This window comes from Crotalus tigris, unplaced genomic scaffold (assembly GCF_016545835.1).
Source record: "Crotalus tigris isolate CLP2741 ecotype Arizona unplaced genomic scaffold, ASM1654583v1 scf7180000024342.5246164, whole genome shotgun sequence".
In the NCBI taxonomy this organism is placed as follows: Eukaryota; Metazoa; Chordata; class Lepidosauria; order Squamata; family Viperidae; genus Crotalus; species Crotalus tigris.
The window spans coordinates 4,242,289-4,267,231 of record NW_024100512.1 but is presented as its reverse complement, the minus strand read 5'-3'; the positions used below and the strand labels follow the sequence as shown (position 1 = coordinate 4,267,231).

General features: G+C 37.4%; 2 protein-coding genes across 2 annotated transcripts in view; one reads left to right on the top strand and one right to left on the bottom strand.

Moving 5' to 3' along the window:
• PXK (PX domain containing serine/threonine kinase like) overlaps nt 1–10,684 on the top strand; it is a 50,619-nt gene extending 39,935 nt beyond the window's left edge. Inside the window, 2 exon segments of the mRNA XM_039326681.1 lie at nt 9,671–9,833; nt 9,835–10,684. Coding sequence (XP_039182615.1) covers nt 9,671–9,833; nt 9,835–9,871 — 200 coding nt within the window. The 3' untranslated portion in view covers nt 9,872–10,684.
• A 779-nt stretch (nt 10,685–11,463) lies between these two features.
• Nucleotides 11,464–19,278, bottom strand: PDHB (pyruvate dehydrogenase E1 subunit beta). The gene is made up of 9 exons (XM_039326682.1): nt 19,107–19,278; nt 18,210–18,317; nt 18,052–18,114; nt 17,861–17,896; nt 16,956–17,241; nt 15,195–15,305; nt 13,441–13,532; nt 12,871–13,012; nt 11,464–11,957 (listed from the first exon to the last, which is right to left on the bottom strand). Exons 1-9 carry the CDS (start codon nt 19,218–19,220, stop codon nt 11,812–11,814), a joined length of 1,098 nt encoding a protein of 365 aa, XP_039182616.1. The 5' UTR covers nt 19,221–19,278; the 3' UTR covers nt 11,464–11,811.
• Nucleotides 19,279–24,943: the final 5,665 nt, after the last annotated feature.

Sequence of the window (24,943 nt, the reverse complement as noted above, 5' to 3'; positions counted from 1 at the left end):
TCAAACTGGGTTGATCAAAATGAGTCATACGTAGTGCCATGTAGACTCCATCTGAGTGCTCTGCTTTTGTCCTTTGTGTGCAATAAGACTAATAATTTATTCCCTGAGTTTCAATAGTACACAGACCTGTTGTTTGGCATGTCAACAGGAGATCATTGTGGAAAAGAAAGAAATCTAGAAACTTGGCCAGTTGATTTCTAGCAAGAGGAAAGGGAGTGTGAAGCTGCTTTTTCCGGCAGTGGCCATAGCGGGTTCTAGTTCAATAGTTGCAAGTGTAGTGATTTAAGAGATTGAACTATAAATCAGAAAAGCTTGTCTGTGCCATAAGGTAGCTTTAGTAAGCCACCTTTTGTTCTTCCTTTGTAATATGAGGATCACAGTTCTGAGCTGTTACATAGAATAGTTTCAAGAAGTACAAAAGATGTTTGAGGCTCTTTAAAGATTCTACACCTGTATAGAACACAAGCGTATTTGAGTAAAAATATGGTTTTCATCTTTTGGCATCTCACAGACTGTGTGAGATGCTATTGAATTGTATGTGCTATTTCAGCTATTGCTAGGAAGGGGTTTTTTTGGGGAAAAGTAGCAAAGACTAAAGAAGGCTTATTTCTTATATAGGTGTAAAAGAGCAGTTATACAAAGTGCAGTAATGAACCAAGGAATCTACAAAGATTCTAGCTCCCTTTAAAGCAGTTGTAGACCTTTGTGTTTCCACAATAGCAACACTGAAAGGCTAAGCTATTTGTTTTAAATTCAGATGTAGCTAAAGTTATTGCGAAGTAGACAGAATGCTTGTCTTATCCATCTTCCCAGCATATGAATGCCAGGGGCCTGTAAAGGAAATATTGGCTGGTTTTATTCATTTATTCAATTTATATGTCTGCCTACTGGATATAGAACTCGGGGGGGGGGCAAGTTAAAAACAACAGTAAAAACATTACTAAAAACTAAAACTTATCAAATCTGGCCAGCATGCTTATCTACGTCAGTTGCTTACCCACTAGCCCTGACCAAATGTGAATGAATTAAATTGGGAAGAGGGTGTGAAAATATCCAGAATTAGAATGAGTAGATATGTTTAGTGGAGGGATTAATGACAAAATAGTAGACTAACACCTGACATATCAGAGAAAGTTGTTTTAGAAAATGTTTGCAAGGCAAATGTCAATAATACTAATGTGGTATATGAACCACATTACATTGTCTTTCTAATAATTGCCATAATTAGTGTGTTGTAGCAAAAAAAAAAACAATGTTGATGTTTTGTAGCAGTTTAAAGACTAATGTATCTATTGCACCAAAGTATTCCAGATTTGCATAGTGGTGAGTTTAAATTCAAGCTGCTACTACCTTTATCTAGTGTATGAAAATGATTACTGAAGGTATTTTATATATATTTCAAAATTTTCTTTTCTTATTGAAAAACCTCCAGTTGTATAACAGAAAATGGAGAGGTAGAGATAGCCTTCTCAGAAATACCATATCCTTTTATTATTTCCCAAAGCACAGACTTTGAAGCAAGTGCTTGCTTGTCTTGTTAAGCCGCTAATGAGTTGCTTTAGATTCACTCACTGAATTTAAACCTGTGGTGCAAAGGTTGTTTTAATTCCCCAAATAAGTATTTATTCTTCCTGCCTGGGAACTGTATGAGCTTGTCCGTATCAATTCATAAGTTAGCATTATTGAATTGCAAGAAATCATGTAGCGGATTTGAGTTTGAGAGAAGTTGGCCCTGGGCTAGTCATAGCAAAGAGATTACCAGAGCTTTTGTCTAAAGGAAAAGTTGATTGAAAGTAAATGCATTGGGCAATTTACTCTCACAGTACAGGGAATGAAATTTTAAATATTTAAAAAAATGCAACTACCTTTTAGATTCTAATTTTGTGAAATGTATGGCTCACCTGTGGCAAACAGACAACATAATGCCTCAACCTTTTAACATCCCCCCCCCCAAAGCTGTTTTGATCTCGGTGGACTGTATTATAAGATATCACATGACTCCAGAATTGGAGGCCACTTAGCACATGGGATGCTCCTTTTGGGCTAATGGTAGTTTCTGGATAGTCTTAAAGGACAATCCCAGCGGTCTGTGAAACTGTGTGACATGAATATATTGAATAAACATATGTCTTTCTTCTTTCACTTTAGTCCTGAGCAAAATCATTTTTCTGAAGCTGCAGATTGGTACTGTGAGGAAATCTCCATAACAATAATTATGACATTTTTCAACTAGTACTTATTTTTGCAATTTTGAGACATTAAATATCAAGAGGCATTTTAAAGTTGTATTTTGTCTGAATTGTTGTACAGAATTTGTGTGCCCGTAGGCTTTTAAAACCACACTCTGTGCCATAATACTGAAGCGAGTATACAAATAAAAACAAAGTTAATTTAAATGAAAGACAGGACGTGGTCCATGGTGCTATGTGCTTATCCCTCTAAGCCGTAATCTCCGAATCCTTCAACCATGGAAGATCATTTCCCTATAAAGCTGTATTTTAACCTGGTGATAAAAAAACTAACACAATATGCCTGGGCATGTCTGATCATTGTCCTGCTAAAAAACTTCAATAGGTAACCTGTTGGCTAAGACTGTTGACATAGTCTACTTCAAGCCTAATTATACTTTAAAGTTACAGGATCGTGCCCTGTTATTTCATCTTGTACAATGGCCTGATCACATAATATATATACACATATGTTTAAAAAGTTGCCTTCTCATAGAATTTTTGGAGATTTCACCCAAAGATCTTGTGCAACAATGCTGAGATTTCAGCTACTTTGTAAAATAACTTATTTTTTTAATTTGGGGAACTATATACATTAGAAAGTGGGATACATCTCTTTTCTGCCACAGGCTTTTATCTCAGTTTGTTTATCTAAAGAATTCTTGAAGGTTGTATACCTTTAACCAAGATTTTGGGAAAACATGCTATTTGCATGTTCTTGGCTGCAGCTTGAAAACATAAAATATACTACACATATCATTTGATTTATCTTAAAAACAGAAGTCACCCTGTGATACAATTTGTCTTGATAGAAATATGTGCTTTTTAAACTTGTCCTTCCAACATTATGTAATTGAGCAGCTAGTATAAAGGGAGAATCTAGATTAGAGCTTCTTAAACCCTGTTCTTAATTAATTTGTGTAATTGCAAATTGATAGTGATATGTGAGTGTTTATGGTTATATGTCTGCAGTACATTTAGTTTAGGTGCTTAGTTTCAAATTTTTCAAGGGATGGAGGCATATGGACATTGCTTGTTTGTTAGTTTTTACTCTTAAAACATTTACATGGAAAGAGGGGGGTAAAATTGTCATGGATCCCAGTAGGAGTGTGATTCTGCAATATAAAAAAGAACTTTTCACAAATGTGTATCATGCTTATATCAGATAAGCAGAAACCCAGCTGCGATCTTTAAGAGTAAATCCCATTGAACCCAACAGCAACATATAAATCATACAGTATTCATGTTACATGGTTTTTGACCTTGGTTGCAAAACTCTTTTCTTGCCTACTTTCCTAATCAAGTGGGGTTGCACAAAAACATTAAGGAGAGACAAATTGGAAAATGAATGAGAGAATGCTTTCATATGACATATAACCCATGACATCTACCCTGACTCAGTTACAATACTTAAGTGCCGCATTTGGTTATAGTAACATGAACCTATTGCCTGTCTAAGTTTCTTGGAGGCTGTTTTCGTTGTAAATTAACCTTAAAACCTGGTGATGGAGATTAGTAGTGCCATATCTTAAATCATTTTATTGCAGACACTTGCTGATTTAGTCTGAGTCAACATGTGCGTGGAAATAGGTTTCTGACTGTATATCACTAATAAGGTGAGAATATAGAAAAGCTGCTACGTGCACAGTTACTCAGATTAATTCTCACTTCGGTAGAATGAAAATGTAAAGCTGACTGATAAGGATTACTATTATTAACAAGGTTAAAAAATGCTGCTCATTAGATTTTAAGCCACACAGTATCATTGGGATGTTTTATGTACCGTAAAATATGGACTGGACCTCTTTGTGTACAGGCAGTTGTTAACTTATGGCCACAGTTGAGCCCAAAATTTCCATTGCTAAGCACAACAGTGAGTTTTGCCCCATTTTACAACCTTCCTTGCTACAGTTGTTAAGTGAATCACTGAAGTTTTAAGATAAGTAAGTTAGTAACACGGTTGTTAAGTGAATCTGGCTTCCCCATTGGTTTTGCTTGTCCAAAGATCACAAGCACATCATAAATACATGCCAGTTGCCAAATGTCTGAATTTTGATCATGTGACCATGGGGATGCGGCAAAGGGCGTAAGTGTGAAAAATGATCATAAGTCACTTTTTTAAAGTGCTGTTGTAACTTTGAATGGTCACTAAATGAACTGTTGTAAGTCGAGGGCTACCTGTATTTATGCATTTTTTTCATCTTATTTTCCAAAAGTTAATTTCTAGATTGTTTCTTCGTGATGCCTCCTCAAGGCATCTTATTTCCAGGATCGAAATGGACAAAACAGGCTATAGGCATGCAGCTTTTATAGAATTAAGTTTGGCAGATTATTTCTATTATTTCTATTTCCTTTCCAGTCAAATCTGACTCGAGGGGGTGATGCTCACCTCCATTTCTTAGCCAAGGGAACCAGCATTGTCCGAAAACATTTCCATGATCATGTAGCCAGCATAGCTGTATGCCAAGGCACACACCACACTATTACTTTCCCACTAAAGTAGTACCTTTTTATCTACTCATTTGCATGTTTTTGAACTGCTAGGTGGGCAGGACCTGCGGGGCAAGTAACAGGAGCTCAACTGCATTGCACGGCACTCAAGTTTTGAACCTGGATTGTCAGTTTTCCAGCTGACAGGCTTAGCATCTTTAACCACTGAGCCATCGCGCCCCTGTATTTTTATAGTAGTTCTCTTAATGTATAAACTATAGTTCATAGCAGAGTTTGGAGCCTATGCTCTTTATCTAGATTCAGTTCTTAGCATCTCCAGTTAGAAAGGCTGAGGAAAATTCAATTTTCTAGGGATGATGGGAAATTTCTGCCAATCAGAGTGGACAAATCAGGGCAATGTGGACCCCTAATTCAATCATATTAAGTGGCCTCATATGTTCCCTGCAATTTTTGATGTTTAAAAAAGGTGAAAATTGTTTGAATGTGTCCAAGGTATACTGTATTTGTCACAAGTGCCTGTTTGTACCTATGGATAAGGCAAACACGTCAGCAGACCAATTAAATGAGATTATGTGAATTCGGTTCTGTATATCAGGCTATTTATACCTGTATCTCTCTCCTCTTGTTGTTGAAAGGATATAACTGAATGCTGGAATACTGACTGTTATGCTTTTTCCCCCACCCCTGTCTTTCTTCTTCCTTTCTTCTGTCTTCAGTAGAGCATGCGCCATTTTGAACATTCTCGGTAAAGTAATCCGATATTGATGTCCCTTTCCTTAAATGAGATTTCAGAGTGTGTGAATATCGATGCTGAAAGGAAAAATATGAAACATTGATTTAAATAATTTTCTGAATTGTGTTAAAAGGCAGATTTTTCCCCACTACCCTCCCTGTTTCTAATGGATCAAAGTTGCATCTGCTATTATTTAAACAAATACTTGAAATAGTTATTTTTTTTACAAAACATTCTATTAACTCCTCTTTAGCTCTGTTAGTATTAGTATTATCCAATATTCAATCAATTTGAAGTAGATGCTTTCTTCAAATAAACATATAAGCAAACAATACTATACACTGCTAGCATTTTAAAAACAATGTTTTTTTCCCCCTAGCCAATTGTAAAATAAAGCCAAAGAGGAGCTTAGGGAATTACAGCAGAAAAGAAACTGGAAGAAAAGAATAAACAACTTCCAAGAAGCTTTTCCTCTAAAATGTTAAACTTTTTAAAAGATTAATCCAAAATTATAAAATGTCAGAAATAATGATGGAGGACCAGGTTGCGGGGACAACTAAGTATATTTTGCTGTTTCCCATAGAAAAGATAAATGGTACCACATCATAGTAAAAAGATCTATACATAATTCAGAGTAAAAAGTCCACTTAACTGTACTAACTCGCTTCAAGCAAGTAGTGTTTCTTAACCTAACTTAACCCATTAGGGTACTTCCTATTCTTCCATAGAAATTAGTAAGTTTTAGCAAAAGAGTGGCATTGTTAAGCTCCTATCAGCTAAGTAAATTGCTTCTTGCAGGAATACAAAATTAACTTAGAGATATTGGAACTGCCCTACCAGTTACGGAGCAAATATTAATTTGCAGTTTTAAATGCTTTTTTTTTATTATAGATCTCAGCTGAATTACTGAAATTTTGTAAATCTTTATGAACTAACTGGGCAAATGAATAATTTAAAATGCTCTTTAGATACATTCTGTCTTTGTCTAGAACAGTGGTTCTCAACCTGTGTGTCGGGACCCCATTTGGGGTCGAACGACCATTTCACGGGGGTCGCCAAACAACACAGTCCACCATTTTTTCCCCTTTTTCCTTAGCTGTGCTACTCCCTTTTATTCTATTGGCTTTTGAAAGCCAATAGAATAGACTCTTTTGAATAGAGTCTAATTCTATTGGCTTTCAAAAGCCAATAGGAATTGTTCAGGCTGTCTCTGCCCTGCTGAGCCCGCCAAAAGTCCCATTCTGCAAACAGTGCTGCACCAGTTGAGTAGTCCTCAACTTACAACCGGTTAAGTAGTCCTCGACTTATGACCAGTTGGGGGTCGCGGCATTAAAAAGGTTAAGAACCACTGGTCTAGAAAAACATTTTAGATGAAATGGTATCTAGGAATAGCAGATGAGAAGGTATTTAACAGCCTGAGCAATTCATTTACTGACACAAGCATTATGTAATGAGAGAAGATTCAGGTACTTCCAGCTATCCTGTTCTGGTAAACATACTGTTTCCTGGTATTGCAGGAGTTATGTAAGATACTTGGGGGAATATTTTTGCTGCAGGGCTGGGTTTCCACACGAAGGCAATTTACATCTTGAAAGCAAGAGATGTACTCTCCTTTGTTAAAGGAGCTAAACATCAAACATGATTTCTGGGATGATACGGTTTTGGTAGAGGGAATGGAGCACTATTAGCTTTGGGGAGTTTTTGTTTTGGGGGGGTTCAGGAGTACTCATTGGGTTTGATGACATAGAGGAACATTTTACTTTTATAAAAAAATGTCACATATGAGTAAGGAAGTGCTGTTCAGTGCTGGTGAAGCCACGGCAACCTTTGTTTCTGATGGGCACTCCATGCACAGTTTACTAGTGAAATGGTCAGATTTGCTAATGGAAAGCATAGCAACAAAATGTCACTAACTTTAATAGCTTGGGATCTCTCAACTATTTCCATTTTTCACTTGAAAAAGACCACTCAGGTTTTGGGCTAGAAAAACTGTCCTTGGAATAAAATCAAGGTTAGTAAAGGAAACATTGGTGTAAGACCATTGTTAAATAGATGCCCCAATAACTTCATCATGTAACTGAAAAGTGATGGGAAAACTACCATTCATTGCACTGTCATTTGTGATCCGTAAACTTGGCACTGAGTTCCAATTCATATATTTTTTTTAATTTCTCTCCTGAGCATCCTTATACACTCAGTCGACTTTTATTGCAGCATTTTACATGAGCATTAATTCCTGTTTAGCTCGTCTTCACAACACAGAATTCACACTCTAATAATTATCAGAAAGAGTTTCACATTTATAAAGCTTATTTACCGGAAGGTGCACTTCAAAGACATTTTTTTTAAAAAAGGCAGGGTCACTCACCATTCTCAACAGGTTGATCAAATTTGGCTCATGTAACAGAAGAGTTCCTGCAGTTGGGATGATGAGTATCTAAAAACAGTGCCGATTTAACAGGCCTGCTTCAAAGTCTCTTGCCAGGATTTAGTCTCTATATTGAGAGGCTGTTTGAGGAAATTTTTTTAAAGATATTTTATCCTGCTTTTATTATTTTTATAAATAACTCAAGGCTGCAGACGTGCCTAATACTCATTCCTCCTCTGATTTTCCTTACAACAACTTTGTGAGGTGAGTAGGGCTGAGAGAGAGAGATTGCCTCAAGTTACCCAGCTGGCTTTCATGCCAAAGGTGAGACTAGAATTTACAGTCTCTTGTTTTCTAGCCTGTTGTCTTAAACATTTAACCCTGCCATTATAATGCCTTAGAAAGAGCCGCTCTGAGAAAGAGTGGATCTATAGGAAACTCCTTTACTTAACTGGGTGATCTGCCTACCCTGGATTATTTTTATATTCTCATGTGAATATAATTTATAAAATATTTTTATTTTCTCATGAAGATAATTCAATTAATCTTTAATTCATGAAAAGTCCTAAAGCTTTGGTATTATACTTAAATAATTTCTTTCCTGAGCAATGGAACTGCTCTTTAAAGTTTAAATTACCTACCTAGGCCCATATTCCCAAACAGAGACAAAGATTCATGGATTTGAACATGTTATACATGGGAAACAGTTTCTATAAAAATTATTTTGGAATAAATCCTTTTTCTTCAGCAATCCTGTCAGTCAGTGTTTCTTCAGATTGCAGAATTCTTAAAAGAATTGCATTGCTGAGGTTGAGAAACACCTATGAATCAGAAGTAAATCATATATAATGTTCATATTTTTCCTTACAACATGGTTTTATGATACTGTAAGTTGTCAAAGTCACTTGATAGTGAGATGGGTGGCAATTTAATTTAATTTTTTAATGTAATGATTGCAAGAACTGATTTTCATAGGTTTATAGAGAAAAAGAATGTCAATTTTAATACAGGAAATTTTTTTATTAATCAGATAAGTTATAAATGCAATTAAATAGTAGTTGAGATACTTAGCCTTAAGCAAATATCTACTTACAATTGGAAACTGAACAAGTTTAGCTTATTCTGAACTTGAACTGCAAGTTGTTATCAAATGGTATTAAATAGAGGATGCACCCTAAAACGTGATATCTATGATATATCCACTTTATAGCTTAGGTTTTCTGTCTAAGAATGGAATCAGGTGTGAAATTTCTCCTTCAGTGATGAAAGTTTATGAACATTTTATAGAGATCTATAATCAAACGGTACTGTAACCTACATATAATCAGTCAGGTCATGCAAGTGGTGAGCGAATAAGGAATTGTGGCAGCAAATTTTTCAGGAGAATGTCAGAATAACTGTGAGCTGAAGATTTAAAAAAAATGTGGGCCATAGCAACAGATCACCTATCCTAAATAAATAAATCTACAATAGAACGGCTGGGGCTATTTGCTGCTAAAGGAGATGCCGCCAGTTACCAAAGACTGGACAGAGTTTTGGGTATTGCTTAACCAGAATCTTTTATCTCTTAATAGGGCTCATGTGAAGCTTTTGATAACATTGTAGATTATACTAGATTACACTACTGCATGGTTACGGATAGTTCTAAAGAGTTCACAAAACTTTCACCATATTAAGAGTTGTACAGAATGTTTTTTTTTTAAATACCTGCACTCTTCTGCAGTATGCCATTACTCCTTGTTTTAAACCTTTGCTTTTACGTTGTATGATTTTCTACCTCCTTTCTTTTGTGTATTGAACTTCTCCAGATCATGCTTCTGTTGCCCATCATTTACCAGCACATTTCCTTCAAGTTCAACTCTTTATAACTCTTGTCTTTCTTTCTAGCAGGTGCCTCAACAATTCCGTCACCACCAGCAGCTCCTCCTCCTCCTCCTCCTCCTCCTCCTAATTTGGATGTGCCAACCCACCCTGAGCTGCAGCCTATCAACAGCACAAGCAGGAGCGCCTTACTCAGTTCCATTCAGAATTTCCAGAAAGCTGCTTTGAAAAAAACGAACCTGTGACTGCAGTGCTCCCACAATCAGCTGAAATTGTTTACAAATCAAATTGGATATATTTTCTGTTTCTGTTCTCAGAACCGGTTTTCCTGTAATAATTTGATCTAGCCACTCTTTTTGTTTAGAGTCATTTCAATCTTTTCCTCCCTAAAAATAATATAATTGAATAACTTATATCAGAGTCCTTGAAGGGTGAAAAGATCCCATTTAGAGATTTATTTTGTGGAATCTTTTTGGGACAGATATTGTTTCTTCCGATAAGAGTGACCATTTATATTCTGAGGCTTGCTTTCCAAAAAGACTGAACTATAAAATCCTGGCCCATCAATGTTAGCTGTGCTATATGCCAAGTTAGTTCAGCTATGCTGAAAAGTATGGCAGTGCTGAGAAATTTTTTTGCCCTGCAAAACGCAGGTAATCCATGGATTATTCAAAGTCTAAAAGTACAGATCTGAGTACAACTCAATTTAGAAAGAAATTATAATGCGATTAGACTTGGGGTTAAATTGGATATCAAGCTATTTACATATGCAGGGTTTCCATTAATTCAAATTTAACCTCAATGTATGATTTATTATTGGGCTGGGTGTTTAAAAAAAACCTACGTTAAGTTCAATGTTTTAGTGGGAAAATGTCATTTTTCTGATTTGTTGAAAATCTTAAAATTGCACTTTAAGGATTAGTAATCCATTTTTAAAGTCAAGTATGTGTCAGTGTTTGTTCCTGTGCAGATGTCATTGTGTAGAAGAGTTCATGTAGTCTGAAATATACTCATATTTTTATTAAAATATGACTAGAATTTCATTGGCGTTGGAAGAAAATAAATGTGCTTAATCTTTCAGTAGTACTGTACTGCTAAACATGCTAAAACGTTAAGTGCCTTGAAAATCTGAAAGTCCAGTTGCTGAGTATAGTAACCCTGTATCAGGGGTGTCAAAACAGCCAGTCTGTGGACCAGTTGCATCATATGGAGGCTGCGCCCATCCCAGCTCCGGTAATGCAAAAATTGTCGCGATATGTTGCGACACATCATATGACGTTTGACACCCGTGCCCTATATCAAGCTGAGATGAGGAAAGATCTTGGTTACAGCTGATGCATCTAAAACAATCTTCATCTTAGAGCAATAGTGAACTTATGTGTGTCAAAGATGACATGCCATTTTTTGGGTGGTATGCCAGCATTCACCAACACCAACATCTATTCTTGAAACCACATCTCATTCTCATGCAATTTTTGAAGGCTGCGGAGTCCATACAGGAACAGGGTGTTCTCTTGTGCAGCCTCTGAAAATTGCATGAGAATGGGATATGCTTTTGTGTGGTTTTTGGCAGCTGCATAGCTGTGGAAGAGCATTCTCCAAAACTGCTTCAAAAACAGGCCCACTGAGTGCCACTGTCTAGTGTGGCCTAGATAGGGGGTGGGGCGGGGGAAATTGTTTCTCTTTTGTTTGGGGAGGTGTGCATGAGACATGTCAGCAAAGTCAAGGTAGGCATTTTTCCACATTTTTGACACACAAAACCCCAAAGGTTCACCATCAGCGACTTAGCCTTACAGGAAAGAATAGCAGAGGCCATGATTATGCTGTGAAATAAAGAGAGAAAGGAAGAAATACAACACCAACACAATTTAGTTAATACCTTTATTACAAGCTACATAAGTTACAAAATAAGCACAAGCTGATTCTTGACAAGATAGGCTGCTCATGAGAACAAACCTGATCTTGTAATCAATAACAAAACATTTTACCATATAATGAAAGTTCTTTAATAATTCATTTCCCTTTGCGTTGCTTCTTGAGAGAGAGACAACATGGTCTGTAACAAACATGCTTTCTATTATTCCTTTTGTAATGCCTTATCCCAATCCACGTGCAATATAAGGTGCAGCTCTGGATACAGTGGCTTGCAGTATGCTTCATAAATAATAGTTAAAGATAAATTCTCAAAGAGCAGAATTTGCACGCAAGATCTAGATATTGAGCGTCTTTTTCACCGCAAATATTATGTCCTTTACTTGAGGTATGCAATTTTCCTCTAAGATCTTTGCATAAGGCATCGGCACATCGGCACCTGTGACACGAACCACAGGTGCATCCAAATGGTTGAAAGCAGGACCTGAAATCAGAAGAATAGATTTGAAATTTATTCCTCAAGTTTAAGTTGGATATTTTCAGCCTGCTGCTTGGTATGTCAAAAAACTGCTTGTGAAAGTTTACAGAACCAAGAATCTGCATCCACGAATTTAAGCTATCATAAATAGAAAGACGTACTGTGGCCACTGGCACAGAGTTCATATAAAAACAATAAAGAACTAAAATCATATATTTTATTTAAGTTGGAGATATGTCAAATAGGGGGGTTTGTCAGTTTGAAGGTTTTATTATCCATTTATATTTTATTTTATCTCTGCATTATTATTTTTATAAATAACTCAAGGCAGCAAACATACCTTAATAGTCCTTCCTCTCCGTATTTTCCCCACAACCACCACCCGGGGAGGTGAGTTGGGCTGAGCGAGTGACTGGTCCGAAGGCACTCAGCTGGCTCTCATACCTGAGAGGGACTAGAACTCAGTCTCCTGGTCAGTGGCCCAAAATCACCTGCGGGCTTTCAACCTAAGGCAGGACTGGAACTTAAGTCTCCTGGGTTCTAGCCTGGTGCTTAACCACTAGATCAGTGTTTCTCAACCTTGACAATTTTAAGGCATGTGGACTTCAACTCCCAGAATTCCACAGCCAGCATGGAATGCTGGCTGTGGAATTCTGGGAGTTGAAGTCCACATGCCTTAAAATTGTCAAGGTTGAGAAACACTGCACTAGATCTAACTGGAGCTTTTTAGTATATGGCTGCATATACTTGACCTTCATCAAAAGACTGCTCTTGCAGATTGGATGGCCTTTGCAGTCTAAAGAGAAACTCACTCTAATGAAGGATGAGGGCAACTGAACTTTCATTGGAAGCTTCAAAGAAGAGAGCACCGGCATTCTGATGTTAAGAACCACCACCATAAGTATGACTCTTCAAATACCTTCCATAATTCTGGCACAGATTTCAGCTCCCACCCCAAACTGGGGCCAGCCACCTTCTACTGTTACAAGATTATTGGTCTTCATGATGCTAGTTTCAATGGTTTCAATATCCAACGGCCGAATACTACGAAGGTTTATAACCTATGAGAAAGATTAGAGAAATTGGAACAGTTGTCAGTTTCACTGTAGTCTGGAAAATAAATGGAGATCATAACTTTTTCTCAGCAACTAGAGCAAATTCACAGAACGGCACTGTTCCGCGCTTGTGTACCACTGAAGATTCCTTTTTTTTTTTTTTAACTTTGGAAAATCTTGGAAACCATTCAACAATGGTAGATAACTGTTCTCCGTCTGAGTCTCTACCTTGTCTAGTCGCTAATGTGTATCTTCAAATATGTGAATGATGGGTAACAGATTTTCATCAAAGCTGGTGTCTAAGGCTGCTTCCGTTGCTTGGGGAAGTAGGTGCAGCCAAGGAACCAGCAGAACTCTTAACACATTTGAAAGGTAGGCAACAAGTTTTGAAGATATCTCTTTCGTGAATTGTATCCCAACAAAATGCTTTGTACCTCACATTCCACTCCATCTTTGGCAAGGACAGCAGCTGCTTCTAGACAATGGCTAACAGGTCTTGAGTGAGATGCTAAGGTTATATGGGTTCCTGAAACACAAAATTGATGACTGAGAGTTGTAACTTTGGCAGAGATCTGTTCTAAATTCAAATTCTTTAAAAAAGATTTTCCAACAGTCACCGTCATGTCAACTTTTAAACCCTTGAACTGAAGTTGAACTTATTACCTCAAAAATGTATAGTGTTCACTGCTAAGAAATATACCTAATATTGTCAAACACTACAGGAACAGTTTGAGTGTTGTAATTACATCAATTGGGACTGGGATGGTTTAGCAATGGCAATCCTGGTTGCCATCATAACCAGGGAACTTTGAACCATTAAGTGAGGACTTCACATGACTATGATAAGAGGAAGAGGAGGGAATCCAGGCAATGGGGTGGTGGTTGTAAGCTACGGGCAGGTAGCAAGGCACTTTGGGTGGATGCTACACAGTGGTGGGATTCAGCCAGTTTGTACCAGTTCGGCAGAACTGGTAGCTAATTTTTTGTTGCCCAGACCCAGAATGGACTTCCGGAAGCGGCATCCACACAGAGAACCAGTTGTTCACATATTTGAATCCCAGAACTGATGCTACAGCATATAGCTAGGTTAAAAAAAAGCAGCAGGAGCAAGAGCTACCAGCTGACCCACTGACTTTGCTTATGAGAAGCTGGCAGTAAAGGTTGCAAACGGCGATTGCACGACTGGCAGGGGTGCTGCAACAGCTACCATTTTGAGAATTGGTCCCGAGTCCCCCTTGTTTAGCACCACTGTAACCTGAATGGTTGTTTGAATGGTCATAACCCGAGGACTACCAGTACTGTCAAACATAGGAGTTGAAACTCTCCTAACACAGCAAATGAGTAATATTTTAGAGTCATCCAGAAATGAGAAGGGGAAATCAATTTCAAAAAAAATCAATGTTTGTGCATACTTCTATCCCCAAATTAAAAAAACAGATGATGGGCCAATGGGGGCGTACTTACAATATAGGAATGTACGCACCAGACAAAGCTAGCCAACGGAGGGATTAATCATGCACACTCAAAAGCTACCTCTGAAAAATCAAAATCAAAATGAATGCCTAAGGTTTCGGACTGTTTCCATTCTCAACGGAGTTTGTAAACATACTTCTACAAGGAATAATGTATGTTTTAAGACCTGAAAGAGTGGGTAACCATTAGGGGTAGGATGAATTCTGGAAGCTTGCAAATTCAGTTTGTTCTATTCTTCGGCCGGGCCTTTGAAGCCCCCTTTTCTTTTTCTCCGTTTCTATTCGAGTTTAGTAACTCTGCCATCTATCTTCTTTTTGCTTTGGGAACCAGGCAGCATATAAGTCCAATACATTTTGATTAGGAGTTTGATGATGCAAGGAAGCCATTTTAAAAAAAAAAGAGAGAGAGAACCTGTCTGATCTTAAAAACCATATCAGAATCTCTTTTAAAAATAATACTTGTAGAATAGAGCAAATAGTTTAAATCACTTGCACGTGTGCATGGGTACCAGCGCGTGTGCCGTGGGGCCATGTGGCCCGCTTGCATATGCGCGCTAGCACCGCTGTGAACCTGCCCATTTGCGGCCCCGCATGTGCACGCATTTTCCTGCTCCTTCTTTTCCTTCTGGGTCGCCAAGCCGGAAAGGTTGGGGAGCTCTGCTCTAGAGCACCCAGAGAACTTGGGAAGGCTCAATGCAAATAGCGTGCTTGCTTACCTTGCCTTTCTATCTTGGCCTTTCCTATAGGAACGATGAAATCTTTTGAAAGTACTTCCTCAGACAGCTCAAAGGACACACCGTACATTAACTCATTTTCCAACATGACAACTATGAAGAATAAAAAAGAAGTGAGTTTTGATCACGGTCAAATTGTTGTGCTCATCAGAGATTACTTTTATAATGAAAGACTCTTAAGACGCATCGCAATAGAGGTCTGCCCAGTACCAGCTTGATATCTTGGAGAGAAACCTAAAGTATAAAGAAATATCTCATGAAACATAAGTGCCAAGAGTTTGTTAGCGCCAATAGTCAAAATTCTGCAGTGGGTGTGCTTTCATACAAAGTAAAATTCTGAGAATACTTTTAATATCTAATACCAGAAATGGTCAAAGTGGAATCAGGAGTATATATTAGAGGATTCAATGTTAACTATTTCAAGCCTGAAACAATTGATCTGTGCCTGAAACCAGTTTTATATACGAAGTGTTCCAACCATAAAACATTCCTTACATTTTATTTCACAAGTGAAACTTATTTAATTCTAATTAGATTTTTAGTTTTAAAATAGGCAAGTAGACAACTAAATCTACGCAAATAGCAAATTAATTCTGCTATGACTTGTTAAGGACATGAAAAGCAGCCCATTTTATAGGTTATTAATCCTTCGGTAGAACAGAACATTCTGAAACTTTCAGACAATGTTAACAGCAACTTTTCTGAACTGGTTCCTATAATGAGTATATGAGTGACTTTCTGTGGTTTTTTTCTTGATATGTCATACCTCTATCCAAAAAGGTTTGCCTCTGAAAACTATCAGGTCCCTTCCAACCATCCTCAAATCATCAAAATTCTAGTTGTGTAATAAGAAAAGTTTAGGCCTGCACAATTATAAACCACCTGCATTTGAAAACTTTCACAAAAGCATATGATAATCCAAGACAAATTTAACTTCCTGAGTCCGGAAAATAGGTTACTATTATGAAAGTTTACAACTCATCCTGGGTTGTTGCATCCTGGTTATAAGATGTTGGGATTTTATAAAACTAGCCATTCATACAGGTAGTCCTTGCTGGGAGACTGACTTGTTTAGTGACTGTTCGTAGTTATGACCATGATGAAAGAGTAACCTTGCAATCAATCCATGCACGTACAACCTTTGCAGGTCTGTAAAGCAAAGGAAAGCTGAAGTAAGATTGACAGCACAGCTGTGGCTTCCCTTAGTGATTGCTTTCCTTAACGTATGAGTTATTGGTCCCAATTGTAGTTGTTAAATGATTTTAGATCAAGTACAAGCAGCAATAGTAAAGGAAAAGCTTTAAAGGGCAACAATGTGCATTCTTTTGTTCATTTAGTATATTTATAGCCGTTTTGGCATAATGATTTCCACGTCAATAGGCACAAATACCCAATTCATGCCAATATAAATCTAAAATTAAAAGCAGTGAAATTCTAACAAAGCAAACAGAACCATTTGCTTAAATCAGTTACTCCTTACCACGGTGTTTCTCAACCTTGACAATTTTAAGGCATGAGGACTTCAATTCCCAGAATTCTGGGAGTTGAAGTCCACATGCCTTAAAATTGTCAAGGTTGAGAAATACTGCCTTAGCATACATATTTCCTACTGAAATCTGGAATATTCAAGCAGAATTGATGTCACAAGTTTAATTTTCATAGGTACAAAAAACTGTTCGATGCAGATAAAATACAAGAAGGCAGTGCATTCATATTACATAGCAATTTTGGGGATTTGTTTACCTGGGTTGTCATCCCTGATTGATGCTTTAAGGAGACCTCTGGCATCCTCTGCACTCCAGGGACTCACTACTTTCAGCCCAGGGCAATGCCCATACCAGGCTGCAAAACATTGTGAATGCTGGGCTGCTACTCCTGCTGAGGCACCATTTGGACCCCTGAAGACAATAGGGACAGGTACCAACCCAGAAGACATATAGTAGGTTTTAGCAGCCGAGTTTATAATCTGATCAATAGCTTGCATGGAGAAGTTGAAGGTCATGAATTCACAAACAGGTCGCAAACCAGCCTGGTAAAACAAACCATCTGGATTAATATAAAGAGAGAAACTCAGACAGTCTACTGCTGCTTAATTCCTCTTCTATATCTTCCTCTATTCATTTCCTATGTCTAATTAGAGCTGCCAGGCCTCTGAATACATCATACCCATTTTTAAAACAAAAAACACTTCGTTTCTTTTAATGAATCGTGTGTGTGTGTGTGTTTGTGTGTGTGTGTAAACAAAAACTAAAATGTCTTGAAAGCTACTTAAAATACTTTTCTTTATAACAGTGGTTCTCAACCTGTGGGTCGGGACCCCATTTGGGGTCAAACGACCATTTCACGGGGGTCGCCAAACAACGCAGTCTGCCATTTTTTCCCCCTTTTCCTTGGCTGTGCTACTCCCTTTTATTCTATTGGCTTTTGAAAGCCAATAGAATAGACTCTCTTGAATAGAGTCTAATTCTATTGGCTTTCAAAAGCCAATAGGAATTGTCCAGGCTGTCTCTGCCCTGTTGAGCCCGCCAAAAGTCCCATTCTGCAAATGGTGCTGGCCAGTTGAGTAGTCCTCGACTTACGACCGGTTGGGGGTCACGGCATTAAAAAGGTTGAGAACCACTGCTTTATAACATATGGGAGTTACATACCATGGCAGCGCCAACAGCAATTCCAGTAAATCCCATCTAAAGAAGGAAAAAAACAAATTAAAAGATTTTTACAAACACACCATTACTGTATGAAATAAGATTTACAGCTTCCAAGGAATTCACTTGCAAGCAAATTTATTTAAAGACAAATACTAAAATAAAATGATTAGAAATATCTTCTGAGTTCATACCTCTGATATAGGAGTATCTATTACCCTCTTATCCCCATATTTCTTCCAAAGTCCTCTGCTAATCTGTGGATTTGAAAAAGGAAGTCAAATTGCTGCTAAAATAATATCCTTTTAAATAACACACTAATTATACTGCAGTGCCCTGGTAGATATCTTACCTTGTATGCACCATCATACTGCGCGACTTCCTCTCCGAGCAAGAAAACTTTCTCATCCCTCTCTATCTCCTCATCTAAGGCCTGGTTTAAAGCATCACGGACAGTGACCTGTGATGATAAGATATCTAAGTCAAAATCCACAAATTGCTACTTCTAACAGTTACTGTCCTGAGAGAGGAAGGAAGACAGCAATATTTTAACTGGAATTTGGATTAGAATTATGATAGTTAACAACAACAACAATGTTGTAAGGCACCTTGGAGGTCATCTAGTCCAACCCCTGCTCAGGCAAAAAACGCTATACCATTTTAGACAAATGGCTGTCCAGTCTCTTAAAAACTTCCAGTGTTGGAGCATTCACCGCTTCTGGAGGCAGGTTGTTCCACTGCTTAATTGTTCTAACTGTCAGGAAGTTTCTCCTTAGTTCTAGGTTGCTTCTCTCCTTGCTTAGTTTCCATCCGTTGCTTCTTGTCCTGCCAATAGCCATTCCTTAAAGTTGTATTCTATTAATTATATTCTTTTTAAGCTGGAGGGATAAGATTAGTGTAGCTGATATTGGTTGAACATTTTTGAAGAAATTACGCAAAATTATCTCTCTTCTCTAGGACATATACAATGGTGCAACACAACAAATAGGTGTTATCAGGGGCCAGATTTAAATTGGAAAAATACAGAAAACTAACCTTGTGTGAAAAATTAAACACAGCAAATGGTCTTATTCGCATCTGCTCTCCCTTTAGGTCAACTAAACAATGCCCACTTAGATCACCTGCATCCAACCATCTTTTCGGCTGATTCAAAGCCTGTCCCTTTAGACTTGGGGAGAAATTGACCTTCGCTTCCGTGCATTTTGAAGGCGTTTTAACTTTTTCTTAAGGTTCGCTCTAGCTCTCGTACCTGAGCAGCAGCAGACCCAGACGACCGGAAGCCTCGCTGTGGAGGTGCCGACAACCAGCCGGCTTCCAGCCGCAGCACACACCGAACAAGGCCACGGAGTGGACCCGCCGCCATCTTGAACCTGCCCTCCACTCGGCGCGCGGCTGAACGTAGTAATCCTTGCGCCGCCGGCTCATCCTGCTTTCGGGTTTCACAGTTGCCCAGTAACCGGGCAAGAGAAAGATTCTCGCGAGGTTGAAACGAGAACTGCCGTTGTAGCTGCTGGCTGGTACTTTTTGCCCCACTTCCGCCTTCAGTTGAGAATGCTGGGATTCCAACATCGGAGATTATTTTCCAGCTGTAATTCTAGGTGGTCGCATAAAGTTGGCTGGATGAGAGAGAGGGAGAGAGAAAAAAAAATGTGTTATTATTAAACCTGTCTCTGTTGGGCATCACAGAAAAGAGCCCAAATTTTGAGCCAGATAATGGGAAGAAAATGTAACACCCTTTTCCCTAATGGAATCAGCTGACATTACCAATTCGGAGCCCCTATTCTGTTTAAAAATCCCTCTATGACCCAATTCTAGAGCAGCTTTTATGTATTTGAGTGTATTTTAGACAGAAAAAGCTTCACAGTTAATAAAGAGGCGGGGTCGGGGACTGAAAAAGCTTCTTTAAACGTAAACAGTTATTTAAGGGAGATTTGCATACCTTTGCTCACTCCAAAATAATAAATAAGGCCATAGGGATATGTGTGTAGGACTCTAAGACTAAAGCTTTAGAATGGAAACCCATCTAAGCTTATTGAGCTTTCACATCAGAACTCATCTGGAAAAAGTAGAATGGATGGAATATGCTTGCTAATCATACTTTGGAAATGAAGCTCATTCTTTGTTGCAAGTTCTGTTACACGTTTATGAAAATGCATTATATGCAGAATAAAGGCAGTCCAATTGATACAAAAGCTGTCTTTCAGTTCCAACTGAATTGGTTAAACACTGGTACCTTGGTCACTAAAAATAAATGATCTACCCTCTTTCAATCAGATTTCAGCCAAATATCTTCCCAGGCAATGGAACAAATTAATTCCTCTGTATACTCATTCTTGCTGGCTTTCTTTTTTGTATATGGGAGTGACAATAATTTTCTTCCAACTGCCAGCTATAACTACAATTTGTTGCACATGTTAAAAGAAATCCCACAGTCACTCCATATGCAAAGCATGTTTCTGTAACATTTACACCATCTAATTCTGCATGCATGTTCTGTGGCTCTCTTCAACATAAATCATTTCTTTGCAGCTTTCTCTTTCTTTACACATAAACAGTATCTTTCTGTCTTTGATTTTTTAAATAATTAGTCTCTCATAAGTTTTTTTCTAACCCACAGCCTCTTTCATGTTATCACTGTATCAAGCATGCTTTTTTATCGTTGTTAGCATAACTCCAGACAGTTCTGCAACACTCAGCAACATAATTATTCACTCTATTCTAAGCAGCCTGTATACTTACAGCAATGTTGCATTAATTATGTTGGAAGGCTAAACATTGTAGTTGTAAGCCACCCAAAGTCATTTCAAATCTAATAATACATAAATCTAAGGAGACCATTCAAACCAAAACTGATTGATGGTATATTCATTAATGCCAAAGAAGAGCTTGTGGGAAATCACACATATTTAGTACCTAAGGGGTAATGGCACCACAAAGTTTGAAAATCCCTGTTGTTTTTCACATAGACTTTTTGCATTCACTGTATTTTCACTCTTGTGTTTTTTAGTTTTTATTCCATGTCCATTTATTGCCAAGGTCTATTTTTATACTACAAAAAATATCCTATTTCCATACCCAGAATCTCCTATTTCACTGTATTTTTATTAGTTTTTCATCAAAAATAATTATGCTTTTAGATTCATTCCTTTGTATGCATACATTTTAAGAGACTTATTTTTTAAAATATATAGTCAGAATATACTTTTTTCCTAATCAAATCTCATCAATCATCATTTTCATTCATACTTTCCATGTAGTACATTTGTTCAAAATATTGCATTATTTTCCCAAAACTCATTTCAAGTTCTTCTGTTTTTATTTATTGGAGCATTATAATCTATTATGATTTCCCACTTTCATATACAGTCACAAGAATCTAGATTATAGCAATTTAATTTTTCTCACTCGTTTTAGCCCTTTCACTCACAATTAAATCTACTTCATTTGCCTGCACAACCCAATCCTTCAATATTGTACCACTTGCATTCATAATTTATTGCAATATTTTACTTTCACAGACCTGCATTTCCTCCCTCCCTCCCTTTCAATTTCATTTCTTAATTCATAATTTTCATCCTCTGTTCTTCTTAGATTCTTACAAAATGGGTTCATTGATACTGACATCTGCTGCCCATTGCAAGTTTAGCCAATCAGAATTTTCACATACCACTTTTTTAAATTAGATAGCAAAATCTTGATGAACACATTAGCTTTAGTAATACCAGTACTATTTGCAACATTTCTGGAAATAGTTAGGATAGTGCCAGTTTTGTTTTATTTTGAGCAGAATTATTAGACTTCTGAAGAATGGAAAAAATAAAAAATAAAAAGCAAGTATAGAAAGGCTTTTGATTGGGTGCAGGAAACATCTGGAAACTGTTATTTTTGCCAAAGATATGTTAGGAAGTACTGAGAGGTTATTCAAATTTTTGCACTTGCCATATTGTTTTCTTATTTTGAATCTGTTAACAGCTGCATATGAATAGTTAAGTAAGTGTTCAGATTTGCAGAAAGGTGTTATGTTTGACTCTTCCTTGTAGAGGTTGTGATAGCTTCTATTCATTTAGGGTTTCATGCAATGTGACTGAGGGTACCTAACATTTGCATGCAACTGCACAATGCAGATAGGATGCAGTTAATTCCCAACCATCTAGACTAGCATATCACACTAAATTGGTTGGTTGGCTTATTACTTTGTTTCTGAATTATGGGGGCAAAATTATTCCCTGTGGAAACATATTTTTGTATGTCCTCAACATACAGTCATTTGTTTAGTGACTGTTTGAAGTTACAATGATGCTGGAAAAAATAACTTACAATTGATCCTTGCATTTACAATCATCATAGCATTCCCTACAGTCACATGATCAAAATTCTGGCACTTGGCAACCAGCATGTATTTATGATGCTTGCAGCATCACGAGATTGATTGCCATTTGCAACTTCCCAGCTGGATTTCAACAAGCAAAGTCAGTGGAGGAAGCCAGATTTGCTTAACAATTGCATAATTCACTTAACTGCAGTAATTTGTTTAACAACTTTGGGGAAAAAAAGTTATGTAATCGGGCATGACTCATTTAACAATAATTTTGCTTGGCAATGGAAATTTGTGTCCCAGTTGTAAGTCAGAGACTACCTGGCAGGGCTACCATCCGCCCTCCTAAGAATTCAAGGTCATCAGCTAGCCCTTCTGTAATCCATGGCTCTGAAGTAGCCAACAGAAAATTCATCTAGGGAAAGAGAAACTAAGGTTCTTATGACTTTCAGCATTGGTTCTTGTGTTTGGTTTCCATCTCTTGTAGGTTCTAACCATGAGAGGAGAGGCTATAAGATTCTGGTTGGTGGGCTATAAAGTCTCTTAAATAAATCATTTATAAACAAATTGTGATACAACACATGGTGTTGAAAAGAAGTCTCTGTTGGGTATAGGTGAGAGATATACAAGGGTCATTTTCTGCCAACCACTCAACTCTCAGCTCAATCTACCTCATAGGGCTATGAAATTCTGAGAAATTTTCAGGGGATGAAAAAAATTGCAGTATCTTCTCATTTTTTTTCAAAAAAAAAAAAAGAGAGAAGTTCATCCCTGAGAATTCTTATTTATTTTACTTCCAGAGTGTTAAAAAAAGCTCCCCACAAAGGTTGGCATAGACATTTCCACAGTACAAAATGCTCCAAAGAGTTATCCTAAGAAGGGATCCCCACGGTGTAATAGATGGCATCATTAATCTAGAGAATAAATTACCACAAGATGCATTATCTCCAAATGCTTGCTGCAGAAGAACTAGAGGAGGAGTGGTATCTCCCCATCTCCTGCTTGAGAATACAGGTAATCCTTGACTTACAACAGTTCATTTAGTGACAATTCAAAGTTATAACATCATTGAACAAAGTGCTGTATGATTATTTTTCATACTTATGACCATTACAGCAACCCCATGGTCATGGGATCAAAATTCAGGAGCTTGGCAACCGACTCATATTTATGATGGTTGCAATGTCCTGGGCTCATGTAATCATCTTTTGCAACCTTCTGATGAGCAAAGTCAATGGGGAAGCCAGACTCACTTAACAACTATGTTACCAATTTAACAAGTGCAGTGATTCACTTACCAATTGTGGCAAGGAAGATCATAAAATGGGGCAAAATTAACTTAATAAAGGTCTCATTTAGCAACTGAAATTTTGGGGTCATTTGTGGTAGTAAGTTCAGGACTATTTGTATCGCAGAGATCATTTACAAAAAATAATATGCTACACTAAATTGGGTCTCATACATATGGAGTTATATACAGGGCTTTTTTTTGTCATAGAACGCCCAGAACGGAGTTCCGGCACCTTTTTTGGATGGAACCTTGTAGGGTAGGCAAGGCAGGTTGTATAACATGTGTGAGTTCTGGCACTTTTTTTTTTTTACAAAAAAAGCACTGGTTATATATGCATATATACATGTAGATTTCCTGAAAAATCATAGCCTTATTCAAGTGTACATCCTAAGTGTATGAAAGTACCAAGAATGAAGCATTCTGGGAAGCAAAAGTTGACCTAAGACCCAATATAGCAGTAAGAAATATTTTTCTTCTGAGTTTGCAAGCTTCATGTCATGATCTGATGGGTGCATTCATGTGTGGTTCAGAAAAAACACTCTTAGAATGATGTGTTTAATAAGTCAGAGTTCAATAAACAATAATATATTAACACAAGATTTGACTTAATGACCAAAGCCAAAATAGTAATTTGGGGCCTGGGATGTGCTATTAAGCCCATGTTGTGGTTATGTTGATTACGCTCTTTAGCTTTATCTTGGCTGCTATATTTGTTACCTATTGTTTTATTTATTTATTAAATTTATAGTGCCTTATTTACAGGACTCCATAAACCAGAAACAATCAAAACAATTAAAACAGAACCATTAAAAACAATTAGAACAATTAAAAATATAACATCCCAGTTATATTTTTTCTTGTTTTTATTCCCTCTTATCTGCCCAGAGCCATGTTTGAGATGGGTGGCCACATTAATCAATCAAATAAATAAATCTATGTTTTGGCTTGTCACATTTTGGGGAAACACACAAAAATATTTGCATAGCTATTTGTTTCACTGCAATTTCTGTTAATAAAGATATTCATTTGCATTTACTGCAGCTTCTATATTCTATTCAGCATTTTAGAGCACGAATGGAAGAAAGATGGGAAAATCTACAACAGGCAGAAAAATGGGTGATAATAGTTTAATGGAAGAACCCTATGGAAAATTTTCCTCTGCTCGAAAGCTGAAAATAAATTAATTGGTAAGCAGTCTTTAGGCTGCCAAAGAAATAACCGGAATTTTGAGATTTCTAATAATAAGACATATTTTCTGTAATGTGAAGAAATAGCTGCTGCAACTTACAAAAAGAGTCAAAAGAATCAGCTGGAATAAAGTTCTGACCTCACTTTGAAGATATCCACCATCTCTTCTGCTATATGGATCATATTGCACATAAGCGAGGGCTTTCACAAAACAAGAATTGCATGAAATTTAAGCGATGGCCTCATGCTTGCATTTTTCAATAGCCCTCTTTAATGATCCTGCAGCGCAGGA

What these genes read in the sequence shown, in the direction of transcription:
- PDHB (XM_039326682.1), bottom strand. Translation starts at nt 19,220, where the DNA reads ATGGCGGCGGGTCCACTCCGTGGCCTTGTTCGGTGTGTGCTGCGGCTG. An exon ending in AATCAGGGATGACAACCCAG is followed by an intron (nt 15,306 to 16,955) that starts GTAAACAAATCC and finishes TATTCTTCATAG; the next exon opens with TTGTCATGTTGGAAAATGAG. An exon ending in AAGATGGAGTGGAATGTGAG is followed by an intron (nt 13,013 to 13,440) that starts GTACAAAGCATT and finishes TCTTTCTCATAG; the next exon opens with GTTATAAACCTTCGTAGTAT.